The sequence below is a fragment of the Alligator sinensis genome, unplaced genomic scaffold (assembly GCF_000455745.1).
Source record: "Alligator sinensis unplaced genomic scaffold, ASM45574v1 scaffold602_1, whole genome shotgun sequence".
Lineage (NCBI taxonomy): Eukaryota > Metazoa > Chordata > Crocodylia > Alligatoridae > Alligator > Alligator sinensis.
Window position 1 is genome coordinate 113,876 of NW_005841976.1, and position 16,770 is coordinate 130,645.

The 16,770-nt window shown below is 42.5% G+C and overlaps 1 protein-coding gene across 1 annotated transcript in view; it reads left to right on the top strand.

Annotated features, from left to right (window-relative positions):
• SLC36A4 (solute carrier family 36 member 4) overlaps nt 1-16,770 on the top strand; it is a 109,211-nt gene that overhangs the window by 74,494 nt on the left and 17,947 nt on the right. The window contains exon 9 of the mRNA XM_025200836.1: nt 11,915-12,084. Within this exon, the coding sequence (XP_025056621.1) occupies nt 11,915-12,084 (170 nt within the window). The remainder of the gene's footprint in view (nt 1-11,914; nt 12,085-16,770) is intronic.

Consider the following 16,770-nt stretch of genomic DNA (forward strand, 5'->3'; position numbering starts at 1 on the left):
TTTTTTTTTTTTTTTTTGGCCAGAATATAGAAACAAAAGACTTGCAGCGGAAAGTAGAGAGACTAGAAAGTAACTAATATTTGGTAAATTAAAGTCTGACCTTGCCTGGTCTGTGTCTTACAGAGGAATATGAAGGGAAAGACAGTAAAAATGAAGCCAGGCAAAGATCCAGGACAGGGCATCAGTACTGTTTAAAAATTATAAGCGTTTTCCCCCCCCTCCCCCCCTGCAATATCCTGCCTTTCCTATTCCATCTGAGAACCCAATTTGTCATGTCACTGGGTCACACAGTGGTTGCACAGATAAACTGCAAGACTGAAAATTTAGGGAATCACAAGACTAGATTATTGAAGCCTTCATGTATCAATATAAATGTATTGTTGTTTGTCCTTCAAATTCAAAGATGACCATGACATTAGTGGTTGGGTTAGTTTCTGTGAGCATGTGAGTGGCTGATCAGGCCAATTTGTGCTTTGAACGGTCTATTGAGCAAGAGGTACCTCTTTGGGTTACTTGATCAACAATGGACCTGCTGCTGTTGCAGGATTTATACTGTTTGTGCTTCTGCTCTGCCTCAGCAGTTCTCCTCTGCTTATAGACTGTAGCTTCAATATGGATGAGGCTTTGCCAGGTGGAATGATCATGAGTGAAATCTTCCCAAGGCTTTGGGTCAATGTTGAAACATTTCAAGGATGACTTGAGGGAGTCCTTGAAACATTTCTTCTGACCTCGCTCAGAGTGCTTTCCCTTCTTTAGCTTGCTGTATAGTATCTTCTTTGGCAGTTACTCATCTGACATCCTGGTGACATGGCCTGGTCATCTCACCTGTGATTTCATCAACAGTGTGGGTGCTTGGAATGCCTGCCTATGTGAGAACCTCAGTGTCTAGGATTTTGTCTGCCATCTTATCCTCATCAGTTTCCTCAGACAGCCCATGTGAAAGTAGATCAGCTTCACTGTGTGGCATGTGTACAATGTCCACATTTCACATCCATACATCAGGATTGGCAACACTGGCTTTGTAGACCTTTGGTTTTGTTTGTTGATCGATGCCTCTGCACTCCCACACACTTGCATATAGTCTGTTGAAGGCCACACTTGCTTTGGCAATTCTGGCATTGGTTTCATCATCGATGTGAACTGCACATGATAGTGTAGTGCTGAGATAGGTGAACTTGTCCACTGCCTGGAGGGCTTGACCATTCACTTCCTGTAACTTAGTCTTCATCTGTAGTCTCCTCAAATTGAAGATCTTGGCATCAGTCCAGTATCTGATGTCAATCCTGGTGTCCATGAAAAGCATCTGTGCGCATGGCAGAGAACATCATTGCGAAGAGGGTCAGGGCCAACACACAGCCCTGCTTGACTCCATTGGTGACTAGAGTTCAGATGACTCACTGCCATCCACAGCGCAAGCTAGCGTGCCATCACGGAATTGCCAAACTATTGTGATGAATTTCTCTGAGCAACTGAATTTTTTTTCTTCCAAAGGCCCTCCTGGTACTGTATCAAGTGCTTTTGTCAGGCCAATGAAAGTCATGTCCAGGTTGGAGTTCTGTTCCTGGCACTTATCCTGAAGTTGAGCTGCAAACATGAGGTCTGTGGTCCCACATCCTTTCCTAAAGTCACACTGACTGTCAGGCAGGAGCCCTTGTTCAATGTGTTGCACAAGGCAATTCAGTAGAATTTTGGTGAGGATTTTACCAGCTATTGGCAGCAAGGAGATGCCCCACTGGTTATCACAGGATTATCCATTGCTTTTCTGCTTGTACAAGTGGATGATGGATGCATCTTTATATGCCTGAAGTATAGTTCCTCGAATCCACATTGACTGGGAGAGTTCAGTCAGTTTAAGAACCACATGTGAGCCTCCAGCTTTGTAGACCTCTGTTGGTATAGTATCTGGTATATCTATCTGGTATAGCCTTCTGTTGTTAAAGGCTGCCTTCTTAGATGTTGAAGAGCTGTCTTCTAAGCAGGCCTAATGGAGCCAATATTTTTCATTCAGTAGTCTCCCTATGTCAGTATCATTTTCATCAAACACATCTTGATGTTTATGTGTGGTGGGACTGAGGGTATTGGATGAAGCCAGTTACACAGAGTCCCTGAAGGATGCCCAATTTTCCTTGATGTTATTGGAGTTTACACCAATTGTTACTAGTTGGATGTGCAGTTCTTCAAGAAATTCCTGTTTCACATTCTCTTATTTCAGTTTGGAGACACTGTGCTTTGTTGGTGCTTTTTTTCCTTGTGGTCATCTACTAGGATGTATATGGATATTCAGCTTGGAGACAATGAGCCTGCGGTCAGTCCAGCATTCTACACTTCTCACGGTCTTTGCCATTCTGACATCCTGTCTGTCTCTTCTCCTCGTGGTGACATAATCAGTGAGATACCAGTGCTTGGAGCTCAGGTATATCCAAGGTAGAAGACTGTGTTGGTGATAAGGAGATTGTTTTAGCGCATTTCCTCCTCAGGAGGAGCCCATTGTTGTTGCGTTTCCTAAGGGCGTTTCTGATGACATCTTGCTATGCCGGGTGATCTGCACCAACTCTAGCATTAAAGTTACTGAGGCTGATGAGCTTGTCTGCCTTCGGCACTTCTGTGATAAGAGACTCCAGGTCTTCATAAAATTTGTCCTTAATCACATTTGGATTGGTGGGTGCATAGGTGCTGATGATAGTTGCTCATCTTTGCCCAGACAGTGGGAGTCACATTAGCATGAGTCTGTCATTCGCTCTCTTTTGGGAGATTTGTATGCTTGCTGACTCGCTGTATTTGGACGGCAAACCTAATACCAGACTTACATCGCTCTTTTTTTATTACGGCCACTCCAGAAGGTGTAGCCGGCTCCTTTTTCAGTGTGTTGCCCTTCTTCAGCCTGGTGAGTTTCACTCGGGGTAATTTTCTGAATGTTGAATCTGGCCAGTTCTCTACCAACTAGAGCTGTTCTTGTCTCTGGTCTACTTGCTGTTGTACAGTTCATTAGCGTGTGCATGTTCTAAGCACCAACTGTGAGTAGTGTCACCTTTTGTCTTTTTTGTGTTTTTGTCTGAATTTTGACTGCTATAGTGGGATCCCATTAGCTGCAGTATATTGACCAGGGCTAAGGCGAAGCAGACAATGTTTAGGGTACCTTTTCTAGTCCTTTCTTCATGCTACAGAGGGGAGCAGTGTGATCCTAAATAGGGCTGCTCAGTCATCCAGGGGGCTGCTGTATTCCACTGCTGCTTCGGTTCAGTGAAAAGCCATGCTATGCCCTGAGCCACCTTTGTGTAGGACTGCAACTACAGCTCCCAGTGTATCCACACCTGCTGCTTTGCCGCTCCCCCATCACCACAGGACTTGAGTGTGTTATGGGGAGGTAAAATGATATCATGACTTGCGTATGAGTTGGATTTAAGTGAGGGAAAATTGCACAGAGTCACCCTCACTCTCTCATCCAGACCTGTTTGAATCCAGTGGCACGACAGTGTTGAGACATCTGGAGACAAGTCTGGATGTAGTAGATGGCCATCAGGTCTTGCTGCACCTGAACTGATGCCCTACTCTGTCCACATAGCTCTTGCCATCTGCCTTCATAGCCCAGGAGATGAGCATATCTGCTCGGCCACCTGATCCATCAGAGAGGACTTTCCAGAGAGAGCCAGATGTAGCTGTCCACCTTGGTCAACAGTCTGTCCTTGCCATTTCTTTTAATTCAGGGTCAGCTTCCCTAGCCTTTCCCTGCCAGGGTAACTCTCAAAGCAGCAGGGACTGGGGTTTTAGGGCACCCCAGACTTGTTCTTCCCTGGTGTTTGGCCCTTGTTGCACTTTCTAGGGGCAGCTCTGCCATGAGCAGTCCTACCACAGTGACCCCAAACCCCCGTAGGGTGCAGTTTTCACTTACACCCAGAACCAATTTGTCATGGCCCAACCCAATTTGTCATGTCGGTGGGTCACATAGTGGTTGCACAGATAGATTGCAGGACTGAATTTTGGGAACCACAAGACTAAATTATTGATACCTATATGTATCAACATAAATAGCTGGTTGGACAAGCACAGAGTAGCATGAACATATCCAACATGAGATACTGAATTAGTGTAGCATTGCCCTTGAGAGGATATCTTTTAGCACAGGCATCTTGTAATGCTAAAATTATAATAAAGCAAGTTAGATGAGTGTTGTAGGCCTTATTTCCTTCAAAAAGCCATTCAGCCATTCATTTTGATGTAAGAGTCCTATTACTAATGCTTTCAACTAAAATGTTAGGCTGTTGTTAAAAAATTGCAGTTATGCTATATCACAGCTCTTAATATGGAAGTGTTCACACATTAAAGAGTGAAAAATAGTGCTAAATGACCTCAAGGGATCTTAAAATTATGCTACTTTGGGCGAGAGAGATCCTTCAGCTGTGTTATCCAGCTCATGTTACAGCAACCTGTAACTGCCCTGTGGAGATAAAAAAAGCTAATTTTCAGTCCTCCAGCATTTAGTCTTCCTATAGGTAGATCTGGACTACCTGGGAATCCACACTTTGGCTTCAAATAGTGTTTAGATCCATAAAGGCTTGGAAAGTAAATTAGGGTTTAAATGTGACCGAGGGTGAGCAGTGGCAACATTATAAGAAGCAGCAGAGAGAGAGGAAGAGTAGATTTTCTTGTTTTACAGGCATTTGCTGCACATACACAGACAGCTCAAGCTGGGACTCAATACCAGCAATTTATGAATATGGCTGAAAGATCAGCAGCCCTACGACAGTTACTAAATAAAATCAGTAAAGTCCTCATTCAACAGTCCTCCCAGTGAAATCAATGGGGTCACTCATTTGCTTGAAGGTTATATGTACTTAATTGCTTAAGTGCATAAAAATGTCTTCTGATAGTATCACTGGGCATGTCTACACGTGCTAGTAATGTAATTGAATAAACTTCCATGCAGTTTGTGCTACAGTTTATTACTCCTGGGCACAGCATTTACACATGCTTCTGTGACCACAGCATATTGAGCTGGGTTGGAGCAGCTCCGGCTGCCAGAGGGCCCACAGGGTGAGCCTGCCAGCCTGGGGCTGCTTCAACTCAGGTGAGCATGCTGCAGAGGGGCTGGCTGGAGTATGCCAGTGCTCCAGTGTGGGACTAGCTGGCAGGCAGCCTCTGCACTGAAGCACCCTTTTGCCCCAGCCAGCCTTGTCAGCATCTACATTTGTGTTCTAGCGCACTAAATAATGCCACCACAGGATAGTACTTATATTTACAAGTACTAACCCATGGCAGTGTTTATTAGTTTACTGTGGCTTAATAGGGTTGCACATGTAGATGCTGAGACTTTACTGCAGAGCTAATTAGGCAACTCCACAGTAAATGTCTTGTGTAGACGTACCCATTGTCTTATATTTCTTCTTTGGAGTATGTTCTTTAAAGTCTCAGTGAGGGTTGTAGTGTTAAAGAAAAGATTTCATAGACATTAGGGCTGAAAGGTACGCTGGAGGATCATTGAGTCCAGCCCCCTGCCCCAGGGGCAGGAAGTCGGCAGGGATCATAGAATCCTGGCAAGATAAACATCTAAGCATGTCTTGAGGGCGTTTAAAGTGGATGCTTGAACCACCTCTGGCGGCAGTCTATTCCAAGCCTTGGAGGCTCGGACAGTAAAGAAGTTCTTCCTTATGTCCAACCTGAATCAGTCGTGGAGCAGTTTATGACCATTCGATCTTGTAATGCCTTGGGGTGCTCTGGTGAATAGTTGTTCCCCCAGATCCTGGTGAACACCCCTGATAAACTTATAGGCCACCAGATCACCCCTGAGCCTACGCTTTTTCCAGGCTGAAGAGTCCCATGGCTTTCAGCCTCTCATCATAAGGTCTGTTTTCCTGACCTCTGATCATGTGCATGGCTCTCCTATGGACTCTCTCAAGCTTCTCCACATCCTTTTTGAATTGTGGAGCCCAAAACGATGCAGTACTCCAGCTGCAGCCTCACCAAGGCCGAGTACAATGGGAGAATGACATCCTGGGATTTGCTTGAGAAGCATCTATGGATGCAAGCCAGTGTTTTGCTCGCTTTACTAGCTGCAGCATCACATTGAAGGCTCATGTTCATCTTGTGGTCAATCATGACCCCCAAGTGCCTTTCATCTGTAGTGTTAACCAGTGTAGCACTGCCAAGCCTATAAGCATGCTGCGGGTTTTTACTCCTAAGGAAACTTGGACAGTTTGCTTCTGACACCAATGTCTACATCATTGATGAAGATGTTAAAAAGTATAGGCCCTAGGACAGAGCCTTGAGGGGACCACACTGGTCACAGGGCACCATGACGATTGACTTCCATCAGTCACCACCCTCTGGGTCCGTGGAGCCAATTCCCCAGCCAGCTGATTTATGGTGAGGTCAAGGCCACAGTTAGCCAGTTTTGCCAAGAGGTGATCGTGGGATACCAGATCAAAGGCTTTTTTGAAGTCAAGATATATGACATCAATCTCTTCTCCCTTGTCCAGGTGATAGGTCACCTGGTCGTAAAAGAAAATGAGATTCGTCAAGCAAGACCTACCCGCAACAAACCCGTGCTGGGTATCTCTCAGGATATTGCTGTCAGCTAGTCTGTTAAGGATGGCCGCTTTTGATAATCTTTTCCAAGACCTTCCCCAGGATAGAGGTCAGGCTGATGGGCCTGTAGTTTGCTGGATCTACTTTCCTCCCTTTCTTGAAGATAGGCACCACATTGGCCTTCTTCCAATCTTCAGGCACTTCTCCAGAGCGCCAGGAGTTCTCAAAGATCCATGCCAGGGGCTGAGCTATAATGCTAGCCAGCTCCTTGAGTACCCTGGGGTATAAACCGTCAGGGTTGGCTGACTTGAAGGTATCCAACCTGTCAAGATGTTCCTTCATGAGGTCAGCTTTGATGGAGGGTAAGGAATCTCCCACACCCAGTCCTCCCTGTCCCACAGTGGGCAGGGGTATCCCATGGGACTGGTGAAAAACTGACACGAAGTACCCATTTAGCAAGTTTTGCTTTTTCCTGGGCACCAGTTGTCCCATCTGGTTTGGCAGGGGCCCAATGTTGGCCTTGCTTTTCCTCTGGCTCCCACATATCTAAAAAAGGACATTTTATTGTCCTTGATATTTGTAGCTAGCTGGAGTTCCATCGCAGCCTTGGCTTTCCTGGTTTGCTCTGTGCAGTTCTGGACCAGAGCAGAGTATTCCTTCTTGGTGGTGGTTTCAGTCCTCCATCCTTTGTAGGTCTTCCTTTTAAGAGGCAGGAGGTCCGCTAGCTCCTTGGAGAACTAAGGGGGCTGCTGTGCCCTTTTGCTGCCTTTCCTCCAAGATGGGATAGACTTTGCTTGCACATCCAGGATCGCTTCCTTGAGGAGCAATCACTCGTCCTGAACTCCCCTCCCTTTTGGGTTGTGGCCCTTTAGGGCCTTGCTGACAAGCCGCCTTAGCTTGTCAAAGTCAGCATTCCTGAGGTCAAGGACTTCCGTATTGCTGACTGACTTGCCAGCTTTATGGCGGATGATGAAGGTGATCAGCTCATGGTCACTGTTGCCCAGCTTCCCTTCGATCATTAGGTCGCTGATTAGGTCGTTCCCGGTTGCCAGTTCCAGGTCGAGCAGCACTTTACCTCTCATCGGCCCATAGACCTCGTGCATCAGATAGAGGTCATCCACGCATGAGAGAGAGCTTTGCGACCACTCGGATTTGACTGAGTGCTCCTCCCACGAGATGTCTGGGTAGTTAGTTTCCCATGACAACCATACGCTGGGAGCGCACGGCCTCAGCCAATTCCCTGGCAGACTCCCAGTCAAGGTCTTGATCCTGGGCAGGAGGTCTATAGTAGACTCCCACCATAGTATCCCCTATGCTCTGTTCCCCATGGATTTTAATCCAGAGGGTCTCCAGTCGTCCACCATGGGTGCCAATGTCAGCTTGCAGGGATGCGTAGCTTTCCTTGACAGAGAGAGCTACACCCCCGCCCCTTTTGTCCAGTCGATTCCCTCCTGTACAGGGTATAGCTGTCTATACCTGTGGTCCAGTCATGGGTGGAGTCCCACCAGGTCTCCGTTATCCCTAAGATGATGCTTGAACAGAGTATCTAATGGCACTGACAGATGTGTGTGGGGTGGGGAAAACACGCTCTACTGGAAGCAGCAGCACATTACTTCAACCCAGCTCTGCAGCATCTGTAGAGATGGGGTGCTTCAGTGGGGCTTTTTTGGCATTTTTATCTAATAGCTGACTGAATCAGCTTTAGTTAAAAGCACCAAAAAGCCCCACTGAAGCATCCAATCCCCAAAGACATTGGGAAAGCCGGGTATAACTAACATGCTACCTCTTTTGGGCATGTGTTGGGCTCGGTTTAAAGTAAAGCACTGTCTGCTTTTTTTTCCTGATGTCTGTAAGCAGTTTAAGTGTAAGAGTCTTTCACCTGTTCATTAGTATATATGAAAAGTTACTTGATTTAAGGTTATTGAGCTAGGGAGTAACCAAATACATTAGATAAACTGATAGCTAAAGAGCAAAACTATTTAAATGAACAGTTCTGATGTTTGCTCCGCTTATTTTTTACGTTGACTTTTTTTCTGTTAGTGGAACTTGGGTCCTTTAGATTGTGATCATATTGTTAAAGCACGAAGCATACGTGAGCTGTAGACTGTAATTCAGTATTTCCTATTGAATTCCTATTTTAGATAGAAAATAAAAGTGAACATATGAATGCTGCTTCTGCAGTGTAACAGTATATTTCTCTGAAACGTTGTTTTTCATAATGAACTATTCTTCATTCAGTCAATTGCCATGATCTCATTTTTGTAGAGATTTGAAAAACAATTGGTTAAAATACATCTTTAAGGTTAGAAAATAATTTTGAAAAAATCATGGACTGAGTAATTGAGAATGGAATAGTACAGCAGTTGCAATTTACTCAAAATAAATTGCAGTTGATGGTAAAGGGAATAAATCCATTTAACTTGTTTCCAATTTAAATGGAAGACTCAAATTGCATTTCTCATTATAATTTCTTTGCTAACTGCTTCAAACTTACTGTGTGATCTTTGATCAGTCCCATTGCTTTCTTGGGGATATTGCTGACTTATTCATAGTTTATTGAAAAGTACAGAATATATTGAAAATATTATTATATTCCTGTTTGTTTGATCTACTTTGTATTGTTTTGTTCACTACTAGATATTCTGTGTTTTCTTAGAAATTGTTTTAGGGTCACTACATTTCTGTTCATCACTCATAGCAGCTTGCCATGTTGATTTAAAGATTGCTCTCATTTTGGCAAAATTGTAGGCAGGTTCTTCACCTGCTGGCTAGTAAGGAATAGAGTTGGAGCCATGTGACAATTCTTTTTTTTTCCTCTGAAAAAATAAATAAATTTTCCCCTGGTGTTAGCAGACAGTCTCTGAGCTGAGCTCCTACAACTCATTCTTGCGCTTTGAAGTGATAGGATAGCTCTTTTCTTCTACAAGCTTTCCATCCTAAGTAGGGTCCAGAACGATGACAATATTTCATTCTCATTCCAGCTGAGCAGTGCACTTAAGCTCTCTGGCAGTCCTCTCCTGTGAAATAACAAGGAGGAGGAAAAGTACCCCTCCTCTTGCCCCCTTCTTTGCAGAGTTCTGGGAAAGGCAAGATGGTTTTCCTTCTGCAATGTATGAATGTGGAAGTTGTGTGAACTAAAGGTCAGCATAGAAACTGAAGTCATGGCCTGCCTTTTGCAAGAAATGTTTGAAGGGAGCGGCCTTTAAAATTGACAGTGTATCTGATGGAAGGATAGTTTTATTAGTATAACAATAGATCGATACACAATATATTTAAGCAATGCATAGCTTACTGCACGATATATACAGCTAACCAGAGGGGCTAGGGACAGACATTCAAAAAGCCTGAGCCTGAATTGATTCGATCTTTGCAGGTTAGTCTAACTTGGCTAGGCTGAACCAGTTTGTAATCATACAGACATCTCCTCTGGACTGAAGAAATGCAGACACATGCCTGCGAGGGGGGCGGGGCGTGGTGCTAGAGCAGCCCTCCCTTCCCTTCTTTAGTGCTGAGCTAAGGGGGAGCATGGCCAGGCCCAAGCAGGATGCCCAGATTAGGGAGGGGTCCCCCCAACTCGCTGTTGGTAACAGAGCATTTAGTTACACACAGGGAGTTGCACAGGGAATTGTTAGCATTTATCAGCACATCAAACAAAATAAAAAGATCTCTCATTAGTTCAAGCTCTTCTTAAACAGCTTTTTCAAAGGAAGGGATGGAGGGACATTACCAGCTACCTGTTGATTAGTTCCAAAAAGCCCTAAGCAGACACTGTCCTGTCTGCCTTTGTCTAGTCTCCCACAGTGTGTACTGTAGCCAGCATGTGGTGTGCTAGCTAATGCTGAGAGGTGTCTGTGTAAGGCAGAGGGAAGGGGGAAATTACTACTTGAGCAGGGAGGGGTGAGGGGGAGGAAGAGGCAGGAGGAAGCCAGAAAGACACTGCTGTACCTGCAGTCACTGCTGGAACTCCAGCCAGGGAGCAGAGAGGAGGAGCCAGCACAGCTCTCTGGAGCAAAGAGCTCCTCCCAAAACTGCAAAGCCTCTGGGATGTTTGGGGGCTCTGGTTTAAGATAGACCAGCAAGGTGTCTGGGACAGACATTGCATAAACCATTTTGAACCCAATCAGTTAAGTCTAATACTGCATTCGACCAGGTTTATCTCAAACCAATTTCAGCCATTTACAAACTGGTTTATGTGCACTGAGCATCTGCTCTTTTACAGCTCTAAACCAGTTTCTAATCACTTAAACAGGTTTATGTATAATGTCTGTCCCTAGCCCAGCTGCCTCCGTGAGTTAATATGTTCTTCTTTAGTCTGTTGGCTGATCTTTGTTGCCTTAATATCTTTTTTTTTTTTCTTTCTTAATTCAACTTTAAGTACATTTTCTTTCATGTCCTATCCTTTTTATGCTCAGTCCTTCCTCTCTTTTTTAAAAATATCATTCTTTATAAGTGGTGGATGACACATTATATTCTGTCCTCTTTTTTTATTTATATTTCTTGTATTGAAAACAACAAATAGTCATGTAAAAAGTATTCTGTTTTTAAAGTTTATAATCATTCTCTAATGAAGTATGAGGTTTGATATTGTTGTCAGTAAAAGAGGGAGCGCACAGGCTTCTTGTAGTTGCTTTTCAAACCTTATCCAGCAGTATTTTTACTGAACAAACTCTGGACATTGCTAACTAGTAACTGAATTATATTGACGTGTTAAATGGGCATGTGCTGTAAACGCATCTGCTGTCAAATTAATGCCTGTGACACTAAAACTGTTTGTTGTCCATGTGTGATCTGAACCGGATGGGAATCAGAGATGATAGGCTAGTTTAATTTATAGAGCCATACTGCCAATCAGACATAACCTGGAGGCTAGATTATAAACTAGTGTTAGTAACTAGGCAAGGCAGGTACATTCTCATAGTTATGTGATTTTATTAGGTAATTCTTTTCAGTAAACTGAAGTGTATTAGGTATACTTTGGTATAAAAATAACCAATATTAATGATTACACATACAAAAGAAGACGATCAGTCTAGGAAACTTCACATTACAGTGAATCATTTAAGGATAAATACTAGGAGATAAGTCTAGAAATATTTCCAGTGTTGTCCTAATAACATCTTGGTATAGGTAATATTCATTTTTATTCATATTCATTATTCATTTTCATCTGGGCACCATTGTTGTCTTTACCCCCACCTGACCTAAATTATAGTGTGATTTTACTTTTTCTGAATATTGTTTTCTAACACAGGGAGGTTCTTTTCAGTGGTTGAAGTGGTTTTTACTTTATGTATATAAATATAACTAATGTGTAAAGTACTTTAGATATTGTGGGCTGAAAAGGTGTTATGTTAGTATATTATTATTTATTATTAAAACCTTTTTCCCCCAGGTTCTTCCATTGGAAAATAGAATGAAAGAAACCACACGTTTCCCACAAGCTCTGAATATTGGCATGGGAATTGTTATGACCTTGTATATCTCACTAGCCACTCTAGGATACCTACGCTTTGGGGATGAAATCAAAGGCAGCATAACTTTAAATCTGCCACAAGATGTATGGTAGGTGGATATATGACTTAAAAGTTTTAGAAATTAAATATACTTTGCAGGGGAGTTTTATGTTCCATATACAGCCCTTTGTGGTATTTTATATTGGGTTTTAAAATACTTATGCATCAATCAAATCACTTCTCTGACTTGTTAATAACTTTAACATATTGAGGTCTTGAAACATGTGTGGTTCTTCCCTGAACCCTCTCCAGTTTTTCAATTTCTTTTAAAAATGTGGACATCAGACTGGTACACAATATGTACCAGCATGTACCAGTGCTGTATACCAAGGTAAAATCATCTTTCCATTAGTCATGTCATTCTCAGTGGTGTCTACTTTTTGAGTGTTGTCATGTATATAGTTCTTAATCTATTACACTGGCAGGTAAAAAACAACACGTGAAATATTTTGTTCTAGTTCAGCTTTAGTTACCAAAGACGCATATTGGTAAGCTATTTCTGTACAACACGAAGTCCTGTGAAAAGAGACCCTGAGTGAGCTCTGTATATGCTAGCTCTGGAACTGGAAACAGCATAGCCATGTTAGCATTAACAAACATTAGTTGAATAGTTCTGCTGAGAAGTGGGACTTACTAGGTAGAGCACAGAGCCATGCTGATGTGACTGTACTGCTTCCAGTTCCCGAGCCAGCATGGGCAGAGCTAGGTCAAGTAACTCTGAATGGCATTGCCTTCTGTTATATGCACGTTCCCTAAAGGATTTTTTTTATCCCCAAATTTTGGGTTCCTTCTACCAGTGATACAGAAAAAAATCTGTAAATGTGCATAATCTTGCAGGATGTTCTTTTTTCTGTTATCAAATCCACCTCAGTCTTTCCTTCTCCAGACTATGTAACCCTTGTTTTTTTCAGACTTTCCTCATAAGTTTTGCTTCCCAGGCTCCTAATAATTTTTGTTGCTCTGCGCTGGACTCTTTCCAAAATATCCACATCCTTCTTGAAGTGTTGGGCCCAAAATTGGACGTTACTCCAGGTGAGGCCTCTTCAGTGCTGAATAGAGCAGAAGAATCCCTTTCCTTGGTTTGCAAGTGGAATTCAGAGAGTCATAGAAGGTTAGGGTTGCAAGGGACCTCAGGAGGTCATCTAGTCTAAACACTTTGCTCAAAGCAGGACCATCCTGAACTATATCATCCCAGCCAAGGCTTTGTCTAGCTGGTAGGACTGTGCGAAGCTTTGGTCCCTGATTCAATTCAGCGGAGATTCAGCCCGATTTGGTGGCTGGATCTCCGAATCCGAATCAAATCAGAAGACCCTTTAATCTCTCCTAATCGATTTGGACAGATTCAGTGATTCGGACGTAGATAGAGCTTTAAATGTTTTTTCTACATACCTCTAGGTAGCAGGGGCTCCAAACACTGCAGTGCTGGGGCAGATGCAGTGTACCACAGAAGCACAGGGTGCTCCCTAGCATGCTCGGAAGCCGACCTGGAAGTGGACCAGAAGCACTTCTGGGCTACTTCCTGGTCCAGCAGGGAGTGCACAGTCGTGCCGCCCCCTGTGTCCACCTCGCTCAGTGACTGGTGCCTCCTGGGTCTGGGGAGGACACCTAGGATCCCCCCGCGGCCAATTGCCGAGCCGGGAGGGCACAAGTGGGAGGCCCCCAGCATGCTCCCTGGCAGACCCAGAAGTGGTCCAGAAGTACTTCTGGTCCACTTCTGGGTTTGGTGCTGAGTATGCTGGAGAGTCCCCCACACTCCTGTGGGACGCTACATGTGCCCCAGCACTGCAGTGATCATGAGCTTCGCTGCTACCTCAAGGTATGTAGAAAAAAACTTTGAAGGCTGTGCCTGTGTCTGAATTGCTGATTCAGTGAATCAGCATTGAATCTTCAGGTTTGGATTCAGCCGAATTAAATCGGGGACAGTGATCCAAATCAACAGGTTGAATCACTGTCCCTGATTTGGGCTGAATCCAAATCTGAATCGAATAGGGCCTACTTCACACAGCCCTACTAGCTGGGTCTTAAAAACCTGTTTGTATAATTCAGTATATTGTTGGCTATTTTTGCAATGAGAGCAAACTGTTGGTTCATATTCAACTTATGGTCTACTGTAATCCACAGGTCTTTCTCTGCAGTAGTGCAGCCTGGCTTGTCATTCCCAATCTATATTTGTGCATGCAAGTATTCTGTTCCAAGAGCTGGACTCTGCACAAGTCCTTGCTGAATCTCATTAGATAGGTTGCACACCATTTCTCCAGTTTATTCAGGTCATTCTGAATCGTAGCTCTACCTTATGAAGTATATGAAACTCTACCCAACTGTGTGTTGTCCACAAATTTGCTAAGAGGGCACTTGGTCCCATTGTCCAAATTATTAATGAAGATGATAAAGAATACCAGACCCAGGACAGATCCCTGGGAGCCCCAATTGATATCTGTTCCCACCTAGATATTGAGCCAGTGATTACCAGGGATCCTGGCTTTCTCTTTAAAAAAAAAAAAAAAAAAAAAAAAAATCCCCAATTTTCAGATTAAAAAAGACCCCAAATCCATATTTTTCTGTGATCAAAATGACACGCCACCACATACATATGTATATATTAGTAGTGCTTCATTTTAATCATGGAAAAATGTGGATTTTAGGTTAATTTTTTTAATCCAAAAGTTGGGAACCTTTTATTTTTATCAGAGAAAACCAGGATCCCTGGTGATAACTACACACTAAATGTGATGATTCAACAAATTTTCTACCTGCCTTACAATACTTTCATCTAGTTAGTATTTTTTTAGCTGGTTAGTGAGACTGTCATAAAAGACAGTGTCAAAAGCCTCATTAAAATCAAGTTTATCACATCTGCCACCCCCCCCCCCCCCCCCCCCCCCATGTAGTAATAGTAATTATTGAGGTATTATTATTATTATTATTGCTAGGAAAGACATTGTAATCTTAGAATAAATATTTTTCCTTTATGAAATTCACAAATAAATTGTATGTCAAGATTATAGGATGACCATCACCAGTACAGATATTAGCAAGTCTTAACATATTAAATTCACAAAGTTGTACTTGAATCCAGTGAGTCATATCACACCACATAATGTGCAATATGTTCTAGCTCTGTTAAAATTTATTATTTGGCTCCAACTTGGGGTTCAAAATCTTTCTCTACTTAAATTCTATCCTTGTAAGTGATATGATCTGACCATTTGAGAGGGAAATATATTGTAAAATAGTGATTTAGCCTTTTATATACTTTTCCTAAAAACACTGTATACTTATTTGGGTATTAATTATCAGAGAAATGGGAATAGCAGTTTAAATGGATTTGCTTTTTATCTTAATTCATAGTGCTATTTCACTTGCTTACTAAACCATATCAGAGCATCACTACTTTTTTTTAAATGTAATTCTTTTTTAGATAGGTTAATATCAGATTTGTAAATTCTAGTAATAATTTAAACTGTACATGTACACACTGCAGCAATTAATGGTTTTCCTTATGATAAGTTGATGATAAGGCATTTGTGTCATGGCCATTGATTAATGCTTCCTGAGTGCATAGGAAAATCTGCTACACTCCTGGAGGTACATCTTATTAGCTTTTTAATTCTGATTCTTTGCTTTAGCACACCAGGACTTCCAATTTCTAATCCTTGAAATAAACTTCTGCTTTAAATCTGTTACTGATTAACCAAGAATAATTGTTTGATATATTTTAAATCTTAATAAATTGTTACCTTTTCATATTCTAATCCTCTGGTGCCTTCAGAAAATATCACTTTATTTGGTACTTTATAAAGTATCAAAATGTAGATGAAGCCAATTCTGTAAACTCTTATGCTGTTAAGTTCTGATATTGCAAATTAAAAGTACTTCTCATTCTTCAATTCAAAGTCATCCGTAATTTTCATAGATCCAACCTGCACCTTTCCTTTTGTCCTGATGCAAAGTCAGCTCCTTTCCTTCCTCCACTACTGATGTTAGTCCTGATCACCCATTTTTTTCCAACAAACATTTTTCGTATTTTCTTTCATGATGTCCTTTATGAAAAGAAGAAAACTCTTAGGAAAACTTAGTTCGCCGCCTTCTCTTCCTTCAAGCTCTTCCTCAGAACTTACCTCTTCCAGCCTAGAAATTTCAGTCTGGGTATGGGTGGCCCAGTGGAGAGCTGTGATCTTCACCACTGCCTGGAAAATAACTTCTTTGTCTCCGCCATCTGATAAGACTTATCTTACAGATTTTGAGACCTGTGGATAAGGAACTAAAGTATTTTTATATCTCTGTGGCCTTGAAATATGACTGCAGGTAAACATTTAATAAAGTGGTCGGCTGCATAGAGACTGATAGGTTTGACTCCCACCCTTCAGTTAAGGTCACTGTAAGAATTGAGCAGGTCTTCTGCCCAAAACATAGATGCATGCAAGGCTTCTTGGAAATGTGAATGATCTGTACAGAGGGGTTATGGCAGAATTTTGTTTTTGGAAGGGGTGTTTGTATGTAAAAGAGAAGGAGGTAGTAAATACAATCCTACTGATAGGAAAGCCTGATGCCACTGAACAGCACTAATGTGTCACCCGGGGAGAAATGGGATTGCGGAATGATAGTGTATAGTGGAAAGGTATTTGAACTGTGAGCAGAGAAATTCTCTGGTTGTACAATCCCTCATAAGTTCAAGAAAACAGGGCTTTGTACATTCCTGAGAATAAATAGACTGCATCAAAGATACCTGACTTCA